The sequence below is a fragment of the Trypanosoma equiperdum genome (genome assembly GCF_001457755.1).
Source record: "Trypanosoma equiperdum strain OVI genome assembly, contig: ctg_1445, whole genome shotgun sequence".
NCBI classification, from domain to species: domain Eukaryota; phylum Euglenozoa; class Kinetoplastea; order Trypanosomatida; family Trypanosomatidae; genus Trypanosoma; species Trypanosoma equiperdum.
The window spans coordinates 4,353-28,881 of NW_027123444.1; the positions used below are offsets into that span (position 1 = coordinate 4,353).

Below are 24,529 nucleotides of genomic sequence, written 5' to 3' on the forward strand. Positions count from 1 at the left end.
TTATTGATGGTTTCCTTTTCGAAATCACATGTGTTCAGTTCCATTCCCCTCCACCCTTCCAGCGGCTGTTGTCTCCCCATTCTCACAATCCTACTTATAAGCTCTTCAGGACACAAACAACCAAATACGTGTATGGTCAAACAAAGAAAAGAAGTCGGAACGGAGAAGGAACTGACATGCACGATTTCGCCTCCCTCTCCGACAAATAAAAAAAAAAAAGAGAAACGAAAAAAAAAAAAAGAGGAAACTCACAGGTCTCAAGAGAAATGGAGAGGAAACAAAAAAAAAAGGCTTGCATACCCAAATACTCGTGTCTCCATTTCCTTACGAAGTCTGTCCCTCTTCATTTACTGAAACAATGACAGGTCGCCCATTAACATACACACGCTTACAGGGAACCCGCATCACAGAAGTGCCTCCTGCCGCTGCCGCCACCACCGGAGCTGCAGGTACAGGCGTTGATACAACTGCAGGAGCTGCCCGACTTGGCGTGACGCCGAATCCCGCGGTATTACCTCCAGCAGCACGTCGGAACCCTCCCTGCTTTACACCAGTGCGGGTTGTTGATGATGATGATGATGCGCCATTGTTATTGTTGATGGTGACAGTTGGGTATGCGGCAGCGGTGGTTCCTCGGGACGCTGGCTGGTGGTAAAGCGGCCGGTTTGTAGCTTGCGGTACGGTGCTGAAGCTGCTATTGGCACTGTTGCTGAAGTGCGAATTACCCTCATCGCTGTGGGACATGATGAAACTCATTTCTGCTGTAAAGGGTGAGCGGGGTACACACGGCAAACCGTCATTTGAGGTTCTGCAGTAGGGATCGTGTGTATGGCGTGTTGACGCAACGGGCTCTTCCACCACAGTGGAAATGGGTCTCAAGTGACCACGGAAAACGTTAGAAGCGGAGGACTTCATCGTGGCGGGACGCGGGGCACCGTTAATAATATTGTCTGAATTACTAATGGCGTTTGTGCAGTCCATTAGAGGGGAGCCGAACGAGGCGACAGCAGTGGAACCGACGGCTGGGTACGCTTGCATGTTAAAGGAAGACATGACGTATATAATATGGATTTATGTACCTTTGTAACCCTCAAGAGCTTATGTTATGTAGCCTTTTTTTTTCTTCTTTTCTCTTCGTTCGTCTCTTCCGTACCTTCACAAGTCGTAACACTTGCAAAACTGCGGTTTCGTTCCTCGTTAAATGTTAGAAAACTAGCACTTATCTTTCTCTTTTCCTTTGATTCGTTCAGCTTTTTATGACTGCTGCAAAGTTTTTTCCTTTGTTCTTGCCGTCTCTTTTCTTTTCCTTTTCGACAAAAATGCTTTTGTAATACCTTTGGAAAGATTACTAGAATTTTCACTTGGCAGCACAGTGATTGGAGCAAATCGAAAGAAAAAAAGGAGGAGTAGTTTATTCAACACAGTTACGAATTTGCAACAAATCGCTAAATCAGGGGAAGAGAAAAGGGAACAGCGACATGCAAAAACAAACAAAAATAAACTGACAAAGCCCTGCACAACACACAAACACACCGGTATACACCAATAGAGCGACAGGGGGGGATGATACAGCGCCAGCTTAGAGAATCTCACCTTTGAATATATCAAAAAGAGCTAGCAAGAGAAAAACACTGTTAGTGGAGGAAAGGAGAGAATCTCTATCGTCAGGCAACGCCACCAACCAACCAACCAACAACCATAAAGAGGGAGCATCACATGCAACAACACCCGCTACAGGAGGCCAAACAGATGTACTAGATAAATGCGAAACTATGTGCAAACAGGTGCGCACCTTCACTTGCACGCTAACATTCGTCTTCGGTATTCACTTAGCCAGTGCCAGCAGCGGCCGCACGACGTTTCCGCAACCTCTTCATGATTCTGAGAATAATGCGAATTATGAGCGGGTTCTCATCATCTGCACCGGATTCTTCAACATCAAAGAGCCGCTTAGTCGAACGGACCACGCCCCCTGCCACAATGGCAGAGAATATGAGACCCAGCGTTACGACGTTGAAAACCATAGCGGGATCCGGTACGGGTAAAGTCGACCCCGCCACATTGCTGCACCGCAACCAAAAGTAACAGACACAAGGACCTTTTCTGTTGTTGTCGCGCCGCATACTCTCCATTAGTGACTCCAGTGATCCCTGGTGGTCGATGCGCTTGTTAGAGATTGAGGCGCAACGTGACATTCCACAGTTTTGGGCTCCAGACGCCTTGTCCCCTTCTCCTACCTTTCCACCCGCTGAACTCACGTGCCGTCCAACACGAATGACGGGTTGTGGAAGAATGCGGTTGCTGTTGGCATCAGGGGGCATATCTTTGTTTGCGGACCATCCGAACCGGAAAGGAAATTCACAGAGCACAAATCCATTACTTTGCACCCCTGCTTCAAGTGGCCGCATGGCAGTTTCTGTCACAGTAGTGTGAACGAGAACAACCAATACGTTGGCGCTTTCATCGACAAAAGCATTTTCTACCCTTGACTCCAACCCCGCACCCGCCCGCATCTCGTGGAGAGACGGACGCATCAAATGCAAAGGGAAGAAAAGAAGGGCCTCTAACGTGTCCCCCGGTTGCAACATAAGCGACTGTTCGTGACGGCTTTTGGTGTTTGAGTTACCTGATGTGGGCACTTCAGGCGTTGGATTCACCACCAACCTGTACGTGCCACGGTCATACCCGACGGCAGAAATGAAGTGCTGAGCAGTAGGTGTCACCTCCACATTGCCTAGCGCTTGATTGTCGTTACCACTTCGGGCCCCTTGGATTTTTTTCAGGGTTTGCAGAGCCGAACTGAGCTTAGCGTTCAACTGAGAACCCGTAATGAAGTCAACACTGGGAGCATACTCGGGAAAAGACTCTTTCCAGTGGGAAGAAAGTGCATCGAACTTTTTATTCTGTTCAACGAAAGCCATACGCATCACAAGCTTAATCTCGGCTTCCTCATTTGTGTGGTTACCCCTGGCCTCACCCCCTTCAGTGGTGGGTGATTGCTTCACCTCGAAACGGAAGTGGTGAAATACGGAGGAAAAGAAGTCTTCCATAGAAACGAGTCCCGCCCGGAATATACCCCGAGGGATGCGTTCTTCCACGTCTTTGCCTGAGCGACCACCATTCAGCAGGGCTGTTACATGTTGCGTGCAAAGTGTATCCTGCTGGGCATGGTGATACGAACACCAGCGAACGTCCCCAAACTTACCAGAGTATCCCGAAGAGGCGAAAACGGAATTACCCGCGGGAACCGAATGGAGCGCCCCAATCGGTCGAACAAAACGTGGTGTGTCGTCCCACCAGGTAAGCGGGGATGAAAGTAGTGACGAGACAAACTGTGCCAACCATTGATGGTGGTGACGCAAATCCTCCTCACCTGCACTCGTCGCGTTACCATCATTATTCCCGTTTGAGCTCGTGCTGACCCACCCACACGCAGATAGAGTGGACTGGGAACAAACAGAGTGATGTGAGAGGTCGTGAATCAGCTCTGCTGTGCTCTTGTCAACAGGGTGCTTTCGGTTATGTAAAGTAGACGTCCACTCAGGCCGCCACGAGCCACCACAACCAGACCATTCAATCAAATCGAAGCGCCGTCGCCGTAAGACGTGTACCCAAAACGGGTCTAGCTCTTCATTGAAACTTAAGTGTTCTTCCCTATCCTCAGCAGAACCCTTCGGAAGCCATAATGAAGTGGTCATAGTTAGGGAAACAAGTGTGGATTCCAGGCCATCGTCGTCAAGACCTGTTGTCAGCGGTTGCACATGCACCGTGTATCGCCTTTCTGTCCTCGGAACAGTGGGCTTCAGCGCTTGTGTGCGTGTTGTTACACACAAAAGGAACAACAGGGCTGCCACTACCACCATGGCCCGGTGGCACGGCACTCGCTTCATTCTCTCAATTACCACCGCCTGGTCCTTTTACCTAATGGTTTCGATTGTACCTTCTTTTATTACTTACACCGTGCTTATATTATCCCCTTTCGGTTATGCTCACGTGTTGAAATCTTCAGTAGTTGGGACGATAATAGTAAAGGGAAGGGAAACGGGGATTTGAAAAAGAAAAATAGATGTCTTTTGTGTTCTCAACACAAAATTTGAAGCAAGAACGAAACCTCACGTCGCTGGCAGAAAGGTGAGGATACAGAAAACCATCTCTCCGCTTGATTGGAATTCCCGGGTAGTGACGGTTGGGATCCCCAACAAAAGCAGCACACGACTCTCTCATTCGCACTATCTCAACACCGTGCCTGCACCATGGAGCATTATGTCCAAATACTCCACCGTGGCACTAACGCGTCCCGCCACTCATATAAAAACAAATGCAGCTGTGATACGCAGCGGTGAGGAAAATGTCACATGGAGCCAACAATTTCACTGCCCTCCTCCATTCCCAATTTCACCGTCTTTTCCCCACATTAGCATATACCTCATGCCATACATAACCCCTTGAAGACCCCCCCTCCCCTCCTCCAAAAAAATAATAATAACAATAACAATAATAATCCAGCAACCCTCCGCCTCAGAAAAGAGAAGCATACAAGGGAACGATCAAGCACTCGCATAATCATCCAGAAAAATAATAACTAGCGCCGTACGCTCCCACCTGTGTCAATCACTTCGATCCTTTAGCCCTGTTCGGGGGACTTGCATAACCACTACTACTGCCATTACCTTAGCACTAGTAACGAAAAGATATAGAAAGGCAAGAGAAAGAGGAGGAAGTACCAATAGGAGGGGCAAATCAAAGTTGATTGCGTTAAATTACTTAGCCGCAAAAAGCACGGCCACTTTCACCTTCCAACAAGAAAATTTACTATTTCCTTAGAGTGCGACAGGGAGCATACCTCGTACACCCACCTTTTCTGTTTTTTTTCTTCCTCCTTCCTTCCTCCTCCCACACACATTCCGGGTCTTCGGATGAACCTTATCCGCAACGTTCGTCCACCAGGTCCCACTTAGTTTAACCGCATCCAATGTTGCTCGTGCTCCCGTGTCACTCAGTTGCGCTGTTTCGCACCTTCGGGAAGAGCACGTACAATATGCATAACCGTGTTCTTAAAGCGTGCAACACCTTTTGTCCTGCTGAGGCACCGCTCAGCCTGCTCGGGTGTTTCGAATGTGATGAAGGCAAAGCCCCTGTAGTTGGATGTTTTACCATCAGTTGGCAAGAAGAGCTTATCGATGCGGTACTCATCCGTGTTGAAGATGTTATATAGCTCCTCTCGCGAAATATCATCCGAAATGTTCGTGATGCGCAAGCGGCGGTCGGTATCCTCCTTGTGCTGAACGGAAGTTTTGTCTCCTCTCGCTGCCGCCCACGTGCGTTCCTTCCCCTGGTCATCAGGTGCGGCGGCCTCCTTAGCAGCCCGCTCCTGCTCCTCCTTAACCTTCGCGTACCGCGCGAGATGGACATCCTTAACCTCCACAGTATAGCGCTCGACTTCATTCATGAGACGCATAACCTCCTCCCGTGCCATGCGCTCGAATGGATCAACTTCACCTAACTCCAGCACAATTGGGGGATCCCGGGACACGAGATCCTTTTGGTCTGCAGGATTTGTAGCCCTCCCAAAACGCTTCCACTTGGCGCGGACATCCACTGGAGTGGCCTCACGATCCACACGATATTGGAGCACTCTCTTTACAATTTCGTACTGCTTATTCTCAGCATCGGTGATGGTCTCAGTGACTACCTTAGCATTCTTCCACGCCGCCTCCTTATCTGCTAGTGCTTTCGCCTCTTGTGGCGTCAACTGGTTTCCCCCAAAGTCCTCACCGAGGGCAATGGGCTCCATATCATCGGCCCATGTTGCCATCTTCAAACTGTTTTTTTTTTTTGGTGGTTGAGCCCCTTACTTTATTTACCTGGATTTTACTGGGATTCAAACGAAACAACACGCACAAGTCTCACTCTCCTGCAACTGCGAACACAAACGAAAGGTGGTTATTAGATACAAAAAAAAAGTGTGGGTGGTATAAACAATGGGTAGTGAGGAAACGTCTCCTCGCATAGCAACAACGCGAATAGGTATCGCGGGTGCTGAAGTTCGTTGATAATTCGGTCTACTGAACAGGTTGCCCTAAGGATATTGCGATTGGGAATTTTTACTTCACAAGAAAGTAATTGGTAATGCCACACGCCATGCTGTGGGAATAGCAGGTTTGACAAAGGTATATGGCAGACAGAAGACGAGTTGCGGGTCAAAACCGGCCACACAGTGCTGTGGTGTTTTATATGTTGCCACGCCAACTCAACATCAACACCGTTTTCGTCCCAAGACACACAAGGAAGAGAAAGGAAAACATACCTCCACCACGTAAGACTGCCATCAACCTCCCACACACACAAAAAAAAACTCCAACCATTCCGTTCTCCACTTCCAAAGTTCACGACAAATAGAATTGCTTTCAGGTCTTCACGGGTACCCAAGTTCTAACGGTGTTGTCGGCGCTGTAAGTTGCAATAATAGGTTTGCTATCGGCATGATGCGTTGCAGCTCCAACTACACGATCACGGTGACCTTCCAGTCTCTCAACCAGAACAGCATTACCTCTCTCTGTAACATCGTAAATGCATGCAGTATTATCCGCACCGCAGGTTACCATAAGATCACATTCTGTGAGGCGCCTCGACGGGGCTTCTCCTTCTCTTTCTCCATCATCGAAGAAGGCGGGTACATTTTGTTCCTCCCTCACACCCTTCCAGAAAGCCGCCTTGGATGTGTAACCGCGGGTGGGCACGCCGCCGACTACATTGCGCAGCATTAGTTCGTGTGGCAGTGACGGGTTGATACCAGGCTCGTAGTACAGGCGCACCATATTGTCCGCTGAAACCACCACCAACCGCTTCGAATCATCTCGGTTATGGTAAAAACTAATATGTGTGATCGGACTTTGGGATGGCTCATTCTCCACTGATGCTAGGCGGGGAATGTGCGCTACAGAGGTTTGGTCAACTACGGCCTGCGAACCACCGTTAGGGCCTTCACCTTCCATAGATGAAGACAGCATGGATCCGACCTTACGCAAATCCCATATGGCAATCTGACCATTGTTATGACCCGTCACAAGTTGCGTCTTGGAACCGTTAAATGCCAAGGTATTAACTCGCACGTCGTGCCGCCAGGAGATAGTTTTTTTCGTCCGTATGTCAACTATTGACGTGTAACGCTTTGAGTCGGTACAAACAAGGGTATAGGCCTTGTCCAAAGGTACTGCTGAGAGAACAAAACCTTTCGACTTGAGTTGATAGATTGGTGACGGGCTACCGCTCATGTGTCGCGGGTCCCACACCTTCACAGTGCTATCAAATGAGGCGGAGAGAAGATTGCCACTACCCTCAAACCATGCAACATCTGCGACGTTCTGCTCGTGTCCGTGAATGGCATGTACCTTCTCCCCAGTCCAAAAGTCGTGCAGGATCAGGCGGCAGTCCAGTCCACCCGTGGCCAGAAGTGGCATATCTCCTGGAGCAAAGGCTACGCATTGAACAGGTTTTGTGTGCTCGCGCATCTCGCGGCGCAGCTGAAATCGGCGGTTGGGAACGCTCGGCACCGGGTTATTCTCATAATTAACATCGGCAGAGGTTAAAGTCTCCGCAGGCATGTCGATAACATCGCGGCTCGGAATAGCAGCACGCAGTTCGCGAATACTCACAGGAGTTTCCAAAGTAATGCCTTTTGATGCCAACTTACTTAAGGCAATATCAAGTATAGCGCTCAATCGGTACAGCTGTTTCTTAAGAAGCTGATTTTCGTGTCGCACCTCCGCCAAGCACTTTTTTAGGAGTATATTTTCATGCCTAACAGTCGCCACAACTTGCGCAGGGGATGAAGCAGACGAGTTGTCCGCCATTCTTCGTCTTTCTGACGTAAAAGCAAAGGGAATAACAGAATGCTCTCCACCCACAAGTGGATGCTGGAGACAGAAGTACAGTACGGCAAAGCCAACGCGAACGAGATACCAAAGGAAAAAAAAAGACACAGATAATGTAACGTTACTAATCGACACGAAGGGACAGTGAAGGGAGAAAAGGGGTGAAAATAAGATTGGACGGACAGTCAAAAGGGGTTGTGAAGGCAGAGGGAATGAAGGGGAAGGAAGCGCCAACAGCGACCGAGGACAAGCTACCAAACCCACAGGGAAAAGGAAAGTTGGATACGCTGACAAACGAAAGACACGAACACATATGTACAAATATATACATATATATATATTGTGTGTATGTGTGTGTGTGAGGCAAAAATGTCAACTAACGCTTAATAAACCTACGATTTGTAGCACAAATCATCCGACGGAAACCCTACACAGACCATGTATCCACCACATACCTTCCTTGTTTCCTCAGTTGCTTCATGTACTCCTGACTCTTCGCTTCATCTCCTTCACAACAGCACTGTGTGACGACATCTTCGAGTGTCGTGGCAACATCTTTGGGCATTTGTTTCGAATTACCACACACATAGATGGTTGCTCCTGCATCCAGCAACTTCGCGACCCGTCTGGCGTGACGACCAATTTGATGTTGAACGTAGAACTTTTTCTCTCCATCCCTAGAAAATGCGGGAAGAACTTGCAGCTGCTTCAGGTGGTCGCGCTTTAAGTCGGCCCACTCCTGCTGATACAGATAGTCCTTCGTCTCGTTCCGGCATCCGAAGAAAAGAAGGATGGGGACCTCACCCCAAATGTCAGAGTGCCCAGCACATTCGCGAATTAAGGACCGTATAGGCGCCACACCAGTCCCAGTTCCAACACACAGCAGCGGGGCCGGTGTGGAGGGCGTAATCATCGTGCCATCCCAAAGGAAGCAAGTGAAGACATCGCCGGGCTTCGCTGAGGTAAGACGGGAGCTGCATAATCCCCTGCGAGTTCGTTTGTAAGGTGTTTGCCACTCCACAAGTGCGACAGTGAGGTGGAAAGTGTCGCAGTCAACATACGGTGAGGAGGAAATGGAAAAAAGGCGGGCACGCATGGGCGGCATGAAACTAAGCAACAATGCTAGCGGCGGTCGCACAGCTCGGAAGTCATCCAGAACTTCCGCAACATTCCTTTTTTCCCGCTGGCAGTACCACATAAAATCATCCAAGTTATCCGATGACGAGAGTTCCCACAGTCTTTCCTTGAGTTCAGCATCCTCAGCGTAGTGGGCCATCATTCTGAAAAATGAACGACTCACCACCGCTTCCAGGTCCACGTAATGCTTCAAAAAGAACCGAAGCGTCATTGGTCGATTAAAAAACGGTTGCTCCTGTTGTTGGATAATACCCTGTGAGTTGTTGGGTTTTATACAAACCACCTTGTCCCCGTCCTCATTAACTTGGGTCAGTACCCTATCGATGATAGCATCCTCATTAGTACAGTACACTCCCAGTGCGTCTCCAACTTCAAAAGCAAGAGGAGTGTCGTATGGTAGCAAGCTTCCCTCAGCGGGCGTAGTTTCACGCGAGAAAGCAATATGATGCACCGCCTGTAAATGATCTTCCGCTGTAAGCCGTTTGTTCTGAACTAACCTGCAGTTAAACACTGGTTCCCGTCTACGAACTGCCACATCCACGCCCCCTTGTGGCGCGGACTCATCATTACAAGGAACCACCTCGTACTTGCATAGAAGAGGTGCGTCGGAAGGATTTTCCTCTTTGAGATGACTGTCATCTTCACTTACCAAACCTAGAGCGCGCCACAGTTCCAGCACCCATGGCAGGAAAACTTCATCATAGCCCTTCCTGTCACTCTCATCCCCAAGACCGCGATTTAAAAGCGGAGTGCCTCCGAGTTGCCGAAGCCTGTTGTGAAGCATTTTCGCCATGTAATTGAACTTTGGATAAATTGAGTCCCCGGTTCCAAATACAGCGAAGCGCAATCCGTCCATGGATGGAGCTGTGGAATGCAGTAGCTGTGCCCACGAAATTCTAATAGAATCCGGAGCTTCGCCCTGATTGGCATTTGAACATATAATAACCAGCGGTGTGGCATCACGCCACTTATCGAGCGGGAATTCGTCGGCAGGAAGACAAACACAGCGTTTGAACCCACGTTTTATGGCCAGAGAAGCAAACGTGAAGGCCAACTGCTCTGCAGAACCCGTTTGAGTGCCGTAGAGAATGGTTATAGTTCCAATCCCTTCATTTTCCTCCATGACCCACGGTTATTTCTTTGCCACCCCAAACTGCTGTCTGTCGGGAGCGGAACAGACGACGAAAAAAATAATAGTATGAACAGTGAACATCAAAGGGAAATTGCCAAAAAAAGACATCAGCAAAAGAAGTGACGATACTCACAATGTTGACATAATGTAACGACTAAAATGCTCCCCTTCCCCCAACCATCCAGCAAAACACACACACACACACATACACACACAATAAATATATATATATATATTAAAAAAATAATAAAATAGCGACCGACAAAAGTAAAAATAAACGATGTCATTTTTATCGGCAGGCCATTGAGTTATTATAACTTTCTCCGGAAACTTTCCCTCGGAGCATTTAAGCCTCCTCCCCTGAGGCCGTAGCATTTGCGCAGTAAACGTAAAACACCTCTTCAGGTTCACACGCACTGGAGGGATCCCGAGACCTGATCTCTCCGACTTCCCTCCCGACAGCTTTACTCCCAGCGCCATTTCGCATGCTTTCCACGTGAGGCAGTGAAATCACAGGCTTACCGCATTGATGGGGTGTGCACGAATCCCCCTTTCCGCCTTTCGCTGTATCATGTTGCTCTCCACCGTGTTGGCCAGTGATGCAAACCGATTGGTTAAGAGACGAGTTCCGCCTTTCTTGCCTCATCGCTGCTGCAGAACTGCCGCCGTTATCCGGCTCCTTCACCAACGAACTGCTGCCAGCATTATCAGCAAGGTGAGGCGAATCGGCTGACACCTTCTGCCCCCGAGCCCTCTCGTGGTGTTGCTGCGGCTTTTCCCCACTTTCATCATTATTATCACTATTATTTGCCTCCTCCTCTGGAGAGTCGCCTCCCATACTGTCACACGCATTCTTTAATGCAACCGTGGAGGTAGCAGTATTACTCCGATTTTGTTCTTGCGGAATCTTGGGGCTGAGGGTTGCATCACCCTCCCTGAGAGTCTGTCTTCCTGTCTCAAACGTCTCTTGCGTAATCAGCCGTTGTCGAGCCTCTTGGGCCATCTTCAGCGCCTCCTTTCGTGCCTTCACGTGGTCCATATACCGACGGTAGGCTTGCAGCTTCAAAAGAGAGGAACCACCTGTTATACCAGCTTCTATGCAGGCGAGAAGAGCGTCACGCATTGGGACATCAACGGCAAATTTTTGGCTAACCAACTCGGGGTTGCCCTGGAGGTACTCAAAGTGTTGTCGGAGGGACACTGGTGCCAAAACAACAGACGAGTCAACATTGCAAAGTTTACACGCATGAAGCGACCGCGGCGAGTTCAGTTGTGGAGGGCCAGTGTCGTTGCCTGCGGAATGCGGTGATGAATGGGTGGCGCTACAACAGTTACGCTCCCATTCATCCTGGTAGCTCTCTAAATTTTCAAGGCTAATGAAGCCATCCATCACCACCGTATCGGGTGGCCCTTCAAAGAACAGAGGAAACGGGAGAGGAATCAAGTGGAAGAAACAACAGCAACGCCACATAAAGTGGAAAGTGGGTCGAAATATTAATCATTCAGTGGCAACGCGGGAGGTGCCATTTAAGTTAAAGGAGTAGTGTAAAACAGAAGGAAAAGGATATAAAAAAAATGGAAAGGAGCACACCGGAGGCCTCCTCCCGTACCAACTCAAAAAGAGGCGATAAACAAACTTCAAACCGTCACGCACATCGGAATATGCAACTGCCGCGTCCACTCCCTCTCCGGCCCTATACCCAAACTTTACTACGGCGGTAACACCCAATTTTTGGACTCGGCGCCGTTTCACAGTGAAATGTTGGAAAGCATTGAAAGTATCATTCCATAGGCTTCACGTGTTATCTGTACAAAGGTGCTATCCTGCACCACGCGGCAGCTAAACGTTGGAACAAATCTCTCGTCTGTCAGCGCTCTTGTGGCGATAACAGACCAGCAAGACTGCTCGAATCTTATTTCCTCCCCACCAGCAAATATCTCCACTTTACCCGATAGCACCAGCGTGAACACATCGGAGGGGACACCAGCGCGGTACAACCAAATATTTGCTTTATCATCCTTACTAAGGCCACGTGCGTCGTGTGGTGCACGGGTCTTGTAAAAAGCTGCATACATTTCAACGGCCCGAAGCAAATGGGCGCACTCACCCTGTGAGCAGTCGTGGAATTCAGGCAATGACCTAGACAAAAACAAAGCGACTGCCTTCAACTGGTTCTTGCCCATGTGCACTCGTCGTGAGCATCTTGACGACAAACCAACTTGTCTTCTTTGAGTATATGACGAATTACCCACCAACCTCTTGGGGACAGTATCATATTCATCAAATATTTCGCTGTGAATAAGTTCCTCAATAACATCTTCCAAGGTCACAAGTCCTTTTATCTCGTAGTAGGGATCCCCACACGGTCGTTGTTGTACCTCCTGCACGACGGCAATATGAGACCTTCCAGTTTGGAAACATTCCAACATAGAGCTAAGCTTTGTTTCGGAATGAACGATATGGCAGCTTCTGTTGTAAAACTTTACTAACACAAGCACAGGTGTCTCTTCTTCGGGGTTGACCATCAAGAGGTCTCTTGTGAATAGCGCGCCAACGATGTTATTCCTATTCCCCTGGTATACAGGAATGCGGCTGTGGCCCCTTTCACAGATAAGCTGAATGGTTTCTTCATTCAGAGGTTGACTGGCCTCCAGCATGAACGTCTCCCATATGGGTGTAAGGACATCCATCACAGTTTTCTCATGTAGTTCCATAGCGCCCACCATGAGATCCGCCTCCCGCTCGCCAAGGCCGGATTCGGCACCACGCGCAGCGTGCATAAACATCAGTTTCTTTAACTCGTTTCGCTCATATATCTGCCCAGGGTCCATACCAATAAAACGGTCCAGAACCATACTGAGGGGCTTACAGACTGGGTAGAACAGTAACACGAAGAATTTTACAAGGTACACACTTTTTGCTCCCACACGCAGTGCATGCGCTGACATTATGGCCTGCGGCAACACCTCGCCGCCGATGGTGGTGAGCGCCGTCGCAACTACCGTGGCTCCCCATCCTGACAAATGAGAATCTGTTATTTGCGCAATGAGTGTGTTGACCATCACGTTTCCTAACAGTAGTGTACAGAGAAGCTGGTTTCCGAGGCGACGGATTGGTAAGATTTTCGCGGCGTGGCCTTTGTCCGGCTCTGGGCCGCTGTCCGCAATTATCTCCAACGAGAGAGTGTCAAGTCCCATGATCGCCAGTGTCAATCCAGCAAATATGGCGGCAAAGCAGAGTAGTATACTGTCGGCGACGATGAGAAACCACCAACTTGCCTCTACTTCGCTCGCTACTCCAGCGGCTGCAGCCGTTGGTGTTGGTACCGACGGAAGGGTATGATTATTCACTGAATCATTGAGCGCCACTGCACCAATGACAGCCGTTGCGGTCAGCTTAGCGTATGTCCACCAGGTTCCGTGGTGCCCACCCATCTTTTGGTGGTATCACTTCTTCCCCTCCTATAAATACCACGGCCTTTCCTTGTTGTTTTGCTTCCGGGTATCACCTTGCACTGCTGCAGTGCCCCTTTCCAACCTTTAAGGTAAAGCAAGCAAGTCTGTGAGCGTCACAGCGGAAGAAAAACATTGGTGTTGCGACCAAAGAACAGGTAATAGACGTGATTAAAGGAAGGCAAACAGTAACAAAGAACAGAAGCCCGCTGGGGGGGGGAATTTCTTTTTTCCCCCATTCTTTTCATAATCTCCTGCTTCCCAAAGCATGAGTATCGGTCCTATGACTTTCAGGGTCCACTGCTTAACCGGTGCCTACCCACATTGATTTTTTTACCCAAACCAAAAATGTAACAACACATTACGATGAGGAAATCCCACCCGAGGTTTCTAATGATGTGCGGTAAAAGAATACCATATTTCACTTCACGAAAAAAGCGTATATATATATGTGTGCGTGCGCATTTATATACCTACGGTTTCCCCAAATGTTCGCGCGTGCACATCCACATGCGAAGGAGAAAGAAAGAATGTGGAAAAATCCAACATAGTAAGCGATAAACATGGTCTGACATTCGCTAGCGTTAAGGCGCATATGGTCAGGGTCCGTTTTGTGGCAAAACGAAAAAGAAAAAAGAACGACAAAAAGACATTAGCAATAGAGTATAATGTGATGAAGTTGTAAAATCAAATGTGGAGAAAAACCATCTCTTAAAAACGACACTCTTTTGAGAGGTAGGGATGGGGCTATCAAGTGGACCACACACCTTCTCCTACTAGAGAGTTGCTTTTTTTTTTTACGGAAAAAGAAATTTGCGGCTCCATCCCTCGTAGAACTACTGCAGCATCTCCATTCCAATTACCGCTTACTCACTTATGAGCCGATCGCTGCTACAAGCCGGCAGCCGCCGTTTATTGGTTTTTGAGGATGAAGTGGCGCACAACACCTCCTGCGTGAGCCGCTCAATCAATGCGCCTTCGCTCGCGATCCCCTCCGTGTGTTCGTCACTTTTATCAATGTGCCAGTTAGTCGGATCCCTTTGCTCTGGTAGCAGCGACCGCGTAGAGGCACCATGAATAGTCTTCACTGATTGCTCCGCCTTGGTGGTGGTGGTACCGCGGACATTCGTTCTGGAAAAAGAAGGTGGTAATGTCCACCTCACATTTCTGCTTGTCATGTGATGCCCCTTCAAGTTTGGCAGGGGGAGCACGAAGACCGTCGATCTCTCGCTTTGTTCGTTTCCCCTGCTGCAATTCATATGGTTCGAGCTACGGTGCGACGGTGGAATGTTACTTCCCTTGTCTGTTGCTCCGGCACCGCTGCAATCAAATAGAAAATTGTAAGCCTCCTCCATATTATCTTGTTCCCCTTCGCTACGTTTTGTCACCTCGCTGTCACCAGATCCTACATTCTGTTTACAACACTTGCTAAGTTCACCCTGGACATCATGCTCCACATCCATATCCTCTTCATCCCTCTCAACGGTAGATGTTGGCTGATCAAGTAGCAGCTCTCTGATATACTCCCCATCATCCTCTTCGCTTCGATTTTTCCCGACTGTACGTGCAATTTCAGTGCTCGAGGCAGCGCGCGAAAGGAAATCATCAAACTTATCAACGAAACACACCTCTGGGCCATATACCACCAAAAACTCCTGTAGCAGAGCTTCACACGAGTGTTTGGTACACGTCCCATGGGGTTCCATACCATAACGCTTTAGCCGTAGTTGCAGGTTGCGCATCACCAGTGCATTACTTCCTTCAACTGCGTCACGCAGTAATTGTTGGAGTAGCGCCCTGTCGAATTCATGGCCGTCAGCCAGGTGCAGCGCGATAAGGCGGGAGGCGCAGACCGCGGCCAGTAGTGCAGGTCGGACATGTGGCAATGCAACACCACCATGACATGTGATAAGACGGTTAGAAAGCAGTGAGTATTGTCCGGGCCTCTCTGTTTCAGTTGTGGGAATACCAACAAACAATGCCAACTGATGAAAAGTACAAACACACTGAAAATCTGTCTTCAAGTGCGCGTAGAGAAGGGGAAGCCCGTCTAGAACATTTCCATACACCCCTTGGTTGCCCGTACAGACAGTTGGGGCTGCATGAATTAGCTTCACGATGTTTGGGGATGCAAGGAGTGTGACGATCTCCGCGGGGAAACCGCAACAAGGTGCACCCGCTGTGGATAGACGACAAAGCAGTGAAATGGTGCTGTCAAAAACGATTACAGCACCCTGAGCAGTGGCAATTTCCAGAGAGAATCTATCTTTATCCGGTTGCTGTACACAGTAAAGTCCTGTGACTGTTGCGCTACAGATGGCCTGCAGCACCACCTCGTCACCGCAGCGCGGCGCATACGGCAGATCAACGCGCAAATAATACCGATCCAGGCATCCCGCGCCTTCATTTGTGTCTACGCCGTGAGCGGAAATAGATAGGGGATGACCCACTGATGTGCACATATACAATACATTCGCTGCACCACGGCTGGTGTGCAGAAACGTTGAATGCAGCATAACGCACCCTTCACTATCGCGATCTATCACAAACTGCACGTCGGGGTGGTCAACCAACGCAAGTGCATCAGGGAAACGGATCGCGAACTCATGTGTGATTGCAGAGTGCCGCAGCCCTCCTGGTGTGATGAAGTTTAATTTGTACACTGCCCGCACCTCACCCACGGAAGCTTTGAACGTTGGTAACAGAAGGGCCAAAATGTTCACGGCGCGGCGAAGCACCTCAGGTTGAGACTGCAGGGAATAAAATGAGTTAGCTGTTCTTGTTGACGAAGACGATGCGATGACTTCATTTGAGAGACGAACAACACTATGGTCTTCCGACCACTCGAGAACAGGGGGCACCGATCCGCCAACCAGCTCCTTCCGCTCCAGCGTGTGGAGCGTGGCAACAGATAACTGCCCGAGGCGTGTTTGTTCCTTCAACAGCGCATACGATACGAAGTAAGTGGGAACAACACCACTTAATTCGGAAATCACGCCATCTCCGCATTGCTCACGCGTACGTTCTTGCTCGTTACGCCACCCATCAGATACCCAAGGCTGCCAACGCACAAGCGGCCCCTCATCTCCATCTTCACCAAGTGTTGTCGAGCTTAAGGAAAGGAACAGTGGCACAAGAGGCATAAGAGCGCTCTTAAACGCCTCAAACGACATGTCTGATGGCACCGTTTCCATCGATATCGCCCTTCGCCACACAGTTCTCACGGGAAGTGGTTGAGCGGGAATGACACGAAGCAAATGTCGGGGTGTTAGGTGAGGACACACGGTAGGGTGGATCGCTGATATGTACTGGTTAAGCGCTTCATCCAATTCAGCGGCTGACGCCCCAGATGGCGATAACATTTTTCTCACTTTGCGCAACGCCCCAGCCGGCAGGTGTTGCCATAGCTTCATATGGTTCCTCATCCGAACAAAAAGGTTGGGGCACAGCAGAACTTGAAGTGGCGTTGACGCGCACAAAATAATAATAATAATAATGTATATATACATGAATACAGTAGTAGAAGGGATTGTGAGCCACACTCCATCTGCATCCCACCGTAAATATCTGCCATTGCGTCTTTGTTTTTTTTGGTTGTACGAACAGGAAAAAGGCCACGCGCGTCAAAGGCACCATCGCCCCCCCCCCTCTCGTCTACACCAATATGACTGCTATCACAACCTCCGCAACAGCTCATCCATCTTCGCCACGATTCGTTCCTTCAGTGCCGATCCTGCCTCTAGGTAGATGAATGTATTACCGAACCGCCACGAAAGCCAGCAATACATTTCTGCATGACGGTATAAGTCTTCCATCCGCGACAATATACGATGTGCTCGTTCACTGTCCTTATGAGTTTTTAAATGCGCACATTGCCCCACGAGTTGTTCAAACTCCTCATCAATACGGAGGCGAACGGGCCCCCCGGTAGCATGATCACGCGCAAAACAACGCAGCAGGTCGAATGTGTCCTTGTTGCGTGTATTCACCGGTACGTAGCAGAAAAGGATCCTATCGGTAAGAGACAGACCTGGCACGGCATCCAACTCCCTTGCAACCTGCAGCAGCGACCGCGACAGGTCACACGGAAAAAACAAATCGGAGGTCTTACACTGACTGGAGAAGTCCTTTACATGACCGTAGAATACATCTTGCGGCACCACACCTGAGGTCTTCAATCTCTTCTTGTCGGAATTCATTGTGACATACAGCTCCAATATGTCGGCTGTGGGCAGTAATCCAGCCCTCTGCAGAGGGGAAAGTCGAGCGTTAATAGCGCTTTCAAGTGTCGGAAAGTCATCCGCGTGAAGTGTGGTACAGCGGCCGAAAGTGTTGGCCCTGAGTACTCCAAACCGGCCGGCGCGACCGGCTACCTGCACCGTGGTTGCCTGCGGTAAGCTTGTCATCTGTTTTCCGTCGAATTTTTTCATTGATACGAAAATAATGCGCTCAATGCTCATGTTCAAGCCATAGGCAATAGCATCCGTGGACACTAAAACATGTTTTTTCGAGTCCTTGCCCTCTACCGCTTCCCGGACCCCACGGTTGAATGCGTCAGCCTGGGCCTCACGCACGGCAAAGGGCATAGAGCCATATATATAGTGAGCCGCAACGCCAGGCAGCTTTTCCAGCTGTGATTTCATAGCAAAAATCATCTTGCGCGAGAAGCACACAAGGCAATCACCGTTTTCGACTTGCCGCAGATCTCCCCCTAACGCGGCTGATGTCCTGAGGGGAGCCAGCCGCTGATGTGGCACTAAACGAAGTCCCTTGAGCTCACGCGTTTTATACAACAAACTGCGGATAAGAGGTATTGCCCGTTCTTCTCCGCAGAGGTGAATCTCACGTGCCGGCAACCCCAATATGGCACGCGTCCATGCCCAACCCCTGTCCCCATCACCAATCATCTGCACCTCGTCAATTACCCCAACGTCAATTTGATAGTCAATAGGAGTCATTTCCACCGTGCATGAGACGTGCTCCGCTCCACCACCAAATTGCCGCTCGTCCCCGATAAGCAAGTCGCAAGGCACGCTCGCGTTAATACGCTTCCACACTTGCGCCGCCAGTGCTTTGATCGGCGCACAATAAACACCGCTCTTCGCCTTTACCAATTCCTCCAACGCCGCGTGAGTCTTCCCACTATTTGTTGGCCCATGATGAAAGATGAAACGCCGGCGCATGAAGCGTGCCTTCGGGTACCAGTCCCACGGTTCACCCATCGTCACCCTCAGTGGCGCCTTCCGCGCGATGTACCAAACCCCAAACTCCCTGAGAACAATGTTAATCCGTTCAAGATCACCGGGGGCCTGAACAAGTTCACCCAACCATGGTGGTGTGGCACCTGAACAGCCCTCCTCTGAGAATTCACCGAGATGCCGCAAAGCGTTCTCCACTGACATATCATGAATGAGCTGCCGCAGTTGCTCCCGGGCGCTGCTGCTGCGGTAGATATAGTCACATACTGTTTGGATCAGTTTCCCCTCGCCATGGTTTGTGCAGTACGATTTAAAACACAGAAAGAGAACAGGTGCAGTAACTGACAAACGGCGCATACTGGTTGTGACGATAGCCTGCTAAAAAAAATTCCTCTCCTCACACGAACAGCCACCCTCTTATCATTTCAAGGATTCCCCCACCAAGACACGTGAGGAGGCGACTCGCACGAGGAAAACGTCGAAAAAATGATCTAGGAAAAAAGTGAGAAATTGCGTGTCACAGAGTCGCCATATGATATACCGCTGGTGCCAATGCAGCCCACAAAAGCGAAGGGAACGGAGGACCAAAGGAGACGCAGTGCAGCATATCTGTGGAATACGAAGCAGTGCCACACTCCTAACAAAATGGATGGGGGACTAAATAGTATAAATAATTACTTAAGACACACCAAGATCGCTGCGTTTACAGGAGAGATAGAGAAAGAGGTAAGGAAAAAAAGTGATGTAAACGCCCTCTCCACTGCTTTAATAAATCACGATTTCCTTTATTCAGTTATTGTTTTTTTTCTTTTACCGAGGACTGCCGTTCTCTCTTGTCGCCTTTCACCACCTGTCTCTGACTGTAGGTGGTCAGATACACGAAGGAAGTGCCAACTTTTTTTCACCCGCAGCACCCTTTTCCCTCCGCCATCTGCACACGTACAGAAAAAGAAAATCCTCCCCGTGGTGAAAAGAAGAAACAACAACGAAAACAATATTGGGTTATTGCTGCCACAAAGCTCTATATTTATCTTTTTTCTTTTTATGTGCTGCCATTCTACTCACGCCACCCTCTTTCCCTGGAGAAAAGGAAACATCACTGTTCTTCCTCATTCTGACACTGCGCACCGTAAGACATCTCCGCCCCTCGGTCTGCCTCACCGAAGAGAAAGTCTTTTTCATGTTCCTGCAGAAGTTCCACGCTACGGCGCAAATCAATAAATAAGGAGTAAACCTTCTTGATGTCATGAATCGACACGGTTGAAGATCGGCGCTTCTGTGCGACGAGGCTTGCCGTCGTGATGAGCTGAAGAACATAACGCAGGGACGTGCTTTTGCCCAACATGGTGAGGAGCGCAACCGCCTCATCATCCATCTCCACGTCCTCTTCTTCACATCGGATATGAATGATCTTGCTTAGTTCGGCCTCACTGTAAGGCTTAGTCGTTATAATGACCATCCGATCCAGGAGGTCGATGGGAATGCCATGAGGGGCTTTGTATTGTGTCCCACGAATACGGGCGATACCACGGTTGGAGGCCATGACGACCACAGGCGCAAGTGGGCTCTCAAGAGCCCTGTTGAGCCATGAAAAGCATTCGATATCCAACATGTGAACTTCATCAATAAAAAGAACACCGGGAATAATCTCGCCCTTCCCTTCCTCACGCCACTCCGCTACTCGCTGGTCAATCTGCTCACGTACCTCGTGCTTTATCTCGCCCGTGTCACCAGCAAAGAGAGCAAGAAATCCTTGTTGCCTGGAGTTAATCACGTCAATCTCGTGCAGTGTAACAGTGTGGACAACTTCTTTTCGTTTTGATAACTCACCCTCAGGGGTTTGCACAAAACGAGTGTTCGCAGACATAGCATCGTAGTCCTTGCTGCGAATAAAACTACGACCAAGCTTATTAACACGACCTGTTGCCTTATCAATAGTGATGACATCACCCACCTGTACCTTTTCCCTTTGGAGGCTCTCAATCATTTTCAATCCAAGATCAAAGGTAGACTCCATGTCGGATGTCTTTAACACAAGTTGCCCTGTGCGGCCCTTTGCCTCCGCTGGGTTGACAGACGGTCGATCAATAGAAATCTCCACGACCTCGCCCTCTATCATCTCCGTCTCTTCCTTAATACGCACACCAATGCTACGGCGAAATGCCTGCGTCAACGCCTCCGTCTTCGACATCTCCAGTGAGAATATTTCACTTCCAGCAATCATCGTAAAAGGCGTCTCAGCACCCAGTGCTTGCGCCATTCCCATCGCAATAGCCGTTTTACCCGTACCAGGGCCGCCAGCAAGGAGGACACAGCGACCAGCAATTTTTCCTTCACGGATCATCTGAACTACGACGCCTGCAGCGCGGCGCGCCTCGACCTGTCCGACCATTCCCTGACTGCTCATACGTGCCTCAAGGGCATCGTCAAGTCCGAGACCGCGGATATGAGAATGGGCACCAATGCGCTCCACCCGCGTGAGGTCACGTACCTCTTCTGCACGTATATTTGTCTCAGCCATCTTGATCTGTTAATGTTGAGGGCACGTCCGGAAACGTGTAGGGGGAAACAAATATGAAAATCCTAAAACGTCTGAGCAGTAGAGCATAGAAACACAAGAAAAAGTAAGAAATAAGAGAGTTTATGCACACATGTACACGGGGATTTTTCTTGTCCTCAATACCCATCGCAAATGGATGGAAGTCCATAAAATTTTGTGGTGCTTGCGCAGTTACGGAAACCGTTTATAAAGATCATTATTTAGGGTAAACTGAGGCACAAAAAGTAAAGAAAGAGGGGACCATAGGCACCGGAACAACAGACACACGGAGATGCGAAACAAAAGTAGATTAAGCAGGTATTTGCCAGCGTAAACGCGATGAAGCCCCCATAACAGAATTTTACACAACACAATTCGGCTTCTCGCATTTCTCGTCACCCCTATTCCCTTTGTGTAATTCGCCTGCTTCTCTCCACCCCCCCCTACACCGCTTAATTTGGTGACAAAGTGCCCTTCTACTTCTGTCATCGACGTCACGTGTGCCGATAACTTGTTCGGCACCCTTTTCTGAGCCTGCACTCACGTTCTCCTTCGACCGGGAGTTAAAAAGCCCAACAAGACCTCCTTTAAGTTTCACAATAAATAGTGTGGCACCGCGCACACAACAACGCCGTGCACCGTTTCATCGAGGACCGTTATGCCTTTGAGTATCCCCGTCTCCAACACCGCCTCCGTTCTGACAGTATCTCCCCCTCCCCTCTACAGGTTCGACGGGGGCACTACCTTTTCCGCAAGCTCTACAAACTTCCTCTTTGCCTCATCTTTGCTCAACTTTTCGTACTTTTTGCGTGCATTCCATTTGGTCGATGCCACAACATTCACGCGCGACGGTTTGGGAGTCTTGACTGGCCCACCCGTCGCCTGATGCCAGAGGCCGTAGAGATCTAACTTAGTCTGAATGGACATCCTTGGTCGCGTAGCCTTTACCCCTAACGTCTTCGAGAGCCGTTGGAACTTTTCATCAAGCGTTTCCTCCACCATGTTGTCGGCGAAATAATGCACCCTTCATCCAAAGAAGATATTAAGTGTAAATTAAGAGGGAATAAAAGAGATGTACAAGCTCTTGTAAGAACGGTTGGACACCTGCGAGGAACAGGGGAGGGAGCAGTAACAAGAGCACACGCGTGCGACAAAAAAAATAACACGACATCCCTGTTCGTAAGTCTTCGCGCACCAACAACAGCAACGGACGTAACAAACTTTCCTTAGAGTGGTAGTCGCAGTCAATTTGCTCGTAAGGTGCGCGACGGCACCCAGTAATACTGAGGGAAAGGGAGTCGGCTTGGCAACAAGAAGTACTCTGAAGAGCAGTCTTTTGCATAAAGGCGGAGGACAAATGGGGGGAGGGGGAAGGCGAGAAAACCTCAAATTGTCCGCACGGCAAACCTCCCAGCCGTCGTAACATATTTGACACCTTTGTAGGGCTTTGTCAAATCATTCAACACCTGAACACTGTCGACGCGGATGCTACTCAGTAGATAGTTTGGGATGCTGAACTCAACTAACGCAGAGCCTCCTGTACACGGCGCTAGTCCCTCCTTTTCCCTCTCCGTACCAAACGTAAACTCGCCACTAAGTGAGCACGTGCCACGATGAAGTGACCCTACATTCCACACCAGCATGTTACGTGCCTTCTTAAAGTTCGTGTTCCCGTGTGAGATGCTGTGCACCTGCACCGCCTCTGTCTGGGGCGGAAGGGGAAGGTGGATGATAAGTTTCTGAATCTCGTATTCCCTGCTCCTTGCTGCGAGACCAGAACCACGGAATCCCACCATACAGTTAAATCGACCAACACTGGCATTAAAAGTAATTTGCGGTGTAACATAGAAGGGAACCTGCACACTATTGGCCATTTTACAGCGGTACTGCAACAGCGTAAACTTCCCATCAACAGGTATAAAACTGATCATGCGGTCGACCTCGTAACGGCTACGTCGAACACACCGATGCATGGCAATGTCTTCGATGCAATCGATGCCAGTTAACCGCATGATGACTTCGGGCAGCCCACTCAGACGACAGTTCACCTCCACGGCACCACGGACAGCGCTCTGCACCACATTTCCTTCGCAATCGACTATGCAATCCAAATTTTCCACTATATCGAAGAAAATCTCATTTGATGAGTGCTTTGTCGCAGGGTCCCGCCACGGTACGGCACGGGAACCCATATGGCGCCGCTTTATCGCTACTGGTGCTTCCAGAGCACTACGAAACACATTTTCTAACGACGGTGGCAGCACCAACTCCTCTAGCACGTGCATTTCAGTTGTCAGTGGGTATCCGTTGTCAATGAGCTCCACAAGCAATTGATACACCAAAGAAAAATTCTCACGCAACGTGCTCTCAGAGATGACTTTGAGGTACTTTTGCACCACTTTTGCGGCCAGCGCTAGGACTTCCATCACGAATAGGGGGAAACACTCACTTGTTGCAACCGCCAGGAGGACGACATCGTTACGATGGATTTGAATAAAGGCAAACCGGCTGTACGTAATAACAGCGGGTGCCTCTTCAATCGAACGCAATGGAGTCATATAGGTGCACCAGAAGTCTTCCAGGCTGGAGCGGGGTACCTTCTCACGGAATTCCTTCTCAATAATAACCTCGCCATGCTTATTAAGGAAGAAAAGGCCGGTTATCATGTTCCTCTGATCTCAGTTTGTCTTCTACAGAACACCCCGCCAACACAACAATCACCTACATGCGGAAGTTAAAAGCAGCAGTGGAAGTCAATTTTAAAAAAAAAAGAAGACGAGGGAGAAGTAAGAGGAGAGAAATCATTATTGATGTATACAAAAAATAAAATGCCAAGTGAAGGGTCCGACACGCGACCGCGAAGGCACCAGCATCAGCAACATCACCCGAACACCCGTGCAGGCAAGCAACGGAAAGAAAGGAACCATACCCAAAATGCGTATCATTATTTTTATACCTTCTGCGTCTACGCTTCAAGAGGAAAAAAAACCCTTCCCCCAAAAGCTAGCTGGTGGGGGATGGTAATATAGTGAAGCACCTCCAAGCAGACACTGCGGCCTCCCTACTCCAAGCAGCAAAGTTGTGGATAATCCTCAACAAACACACTGCACTAGAGAGGTGGTTCAGTGCTCAGAATCATGAAACAGAAACACAGCAAAAAAAGAAAAAAAGGAGGGAAAGGCTTCTTGTTTTTTTT

The 24,529-nt window shown here is 49.2% G+C and overlaps 11 protein-coding genes and 1 pseudogene across 12 annotated transcripts; all 12 read right to left on the bottom strand.

The window, feature by feature from the left end:
* Positions 1–324: 324 nt before the first annotated feature.
* Positions 325–1,053, bottom strand: TEOVI_000515000 (uncharacterized protein; the record flags this gene model as incomplete). Its single annotated transcript, XM_067221417.1, has 1 exon — positions 325–1,053. One exon carries the CDS (start codon positions 1,051–1,053, stop codon positions 325–327), a length of 729 nt encoding a protein of 242 aa, XP_067077518.1.
* A 776-nt stretch (positions 1,054–1,829) lies between these two features.
* On the bottom strand, positions 1,830–3,890 carry TEOVI_000515100 (GPI transamidase subunit 16, putative; the record flags this gene model as incomplete). The annotated part of the gene is made up of 1 exon (XM_067221418.1): positions 1,830–3,890. One exon carries the CDS (start codon positions 3,888–3,890, stop codon positions 1,830–1,832), a length of 2,061 nt encoding a protein of 686 aa, XP_067077519.1.
* A 1,106-nt stretch (positions 3,891–4,996) lies between these two features.
* Positions 4,997–5,815, bottom strand: TEOVI_000515200 (RNA-binding protein, putative; the record flags this gene model as incomplete). Its single annotated transcript, XM_067221419.1, has 1 exon — positions 4,997–5,815. One exon carries the CDS (start codon positions 5,813–5,815, stop codon positions 4,997–4,999), a length of 819 nt encoding a protein of 272 aa, XP_067077520.1.
* Positions 5,816–6,407: 592 nt separating this feature from the next.
* On the bottom strand, positions 6,408–7,853 carry TEOVI_000515300 (WD domain, G-beta repeat, putative; the record flags this gene model as incomplete). Its single annotated transcript, XM_067221420.1, has 1 exon — positions 6,408–7,853. One exon carries the CDS (start codon positions 7,851–7,853, stop codon positions 6,408–6,410), a length of 1,446 nt encoding a protein of 481 aa, XP_067077521.1.
* A 448-nt stretch (positions 7,854–8,301) lies between these two features.
* TEOVI_000515400 (NADPH--cytochrome P450 reductase, putative) lies at positions 8,302–10,134 on the bottom strand (the record flags this gene model as incomplete). Its single annotated transcript, XM_067221421.1, has 1 exon — positions 8,302–10,134. The coding sequence occupies one exon, from the start codon at positions 10,132–10,134 to the stop codon at positions 8,302–8,304; it is 1,833 nt and encodes a 610-aa protein (XP_067077522.1).
* Positions 10,135–10,489: 355 nt separating this feature from the next.
* TEOVI_000515500 (uncharacterized protein) lies at positions 10,490–11,533 on the bottom strand (the record flags this gene model as incomplete). The annotated part of the gene is made up of 1 exon (XM_067221422.1): positions 10,490–11,533. The coding sequence occupies one exon, from the start codon at positions 11,531–11,533 to the stop codon at positions 10,490–10,492; it is 1,044 nt and encodes a 347-aa protein (XP_067077523.1).
* A 359-nt stretch (positions 11,534–11,892) lies between these two features.
* Positions 11,893–13,578, bottom strand: TEOVI_000515600 (protein of unknown function DUF21, putative; the record flags this gene model as incomplete). The annotated part of the gene is made up of 1 exon (XM_067221423.1): positions 11,893–13,578. One exon carries the CDS (start codon positions 13,576–13,578, stop codon positions 11,893–11,895), a length of 1,686 nt encoding a protein of 561 aa, XP_067077524.1.
* Positions 13,579–14,462: 884 nt separating this feature from the next.
* Positions 14,463–17,009, bottom strand: TEOVI_000515700:pseudogene (annotated as a pseudogene). Its single transcript has one exon. A coding segment is annotated over exon 1 (2,547 nt).
* Positions 17,010–17,270: 261 nt separating this feature from the next.
* On the bottom strand, positions 17,271–19,151 carry TEOVI_000515800 (ATP-dependent RNA and DNA helicase, mitochondrial, putative; the record flags this gene model as incomplete). The annotated part of the gene is made up of 1 exon (XM_067221424.1): positions 17,271–19,151. One exon carries the CDS (start codon positions 19,149–19,151, stop codon positions 17,271–17,273), a length of 1,881 nt encoding a protein of 626 aa, XP_067077525.1.
* A 739-nt stretch (positions 19,152–19,890) lies between these two features.
* Positions 19,891–21,315, bottom strand: TEOVI_000515900 (ruvB-like DNA helicase, putative; the record flags this gene model as incomplete). The annotated part of the gene is made up of 1 exon (XM_067221425.1): positions 19,891–21,315. The coding sequence occupies one exon, from the start codon at positions 21,313–21,315 to the stop codon at positions 19,891–19,893; it is 1,425 nt and encodes a 474-aa protein (XP_067077526.1).
* Positions 21,316–22,053: 738 nt separating this feature from the next.
* Positions 22,054–22,335, bottom strand: TEOVI_000516000 (acyl-CoA binding protein, putative; the record flags this gene model as incomplete). The annotated part of the gene is made up of 1 exon (XM_067221426.1): positions 22,054–22,335. The coding sequence occupies one exon, from the start codon at positions 22,333–22,335 to the stop codon at positions 22,054–22,056; it is 282 nt and encodes a 93-aa protein (XP_067077527.1).
* A 383-nt stretch (positions 22,336–22,718) lies between these two features.
* Positions 22,719–23,999, bottom strand: TEOVI_000516100 (AP-3 complex subunit mu, putative; the record flags this gene model as incomplete). The annotated part of the gene is made up of 1 exon (XM_067221427.1): positions 22,719–23,999. The coding sequence occupies one exon, from the start codon at positions 23,997–23,999 to the stop codon at positions 22,719–22,721; it is 1,281 nt and encodes a 426-aa protein (XP_067077528.1).
* Between the last annotated feature and the right edge of the window lie 530 nt (positions 24,000–24,529).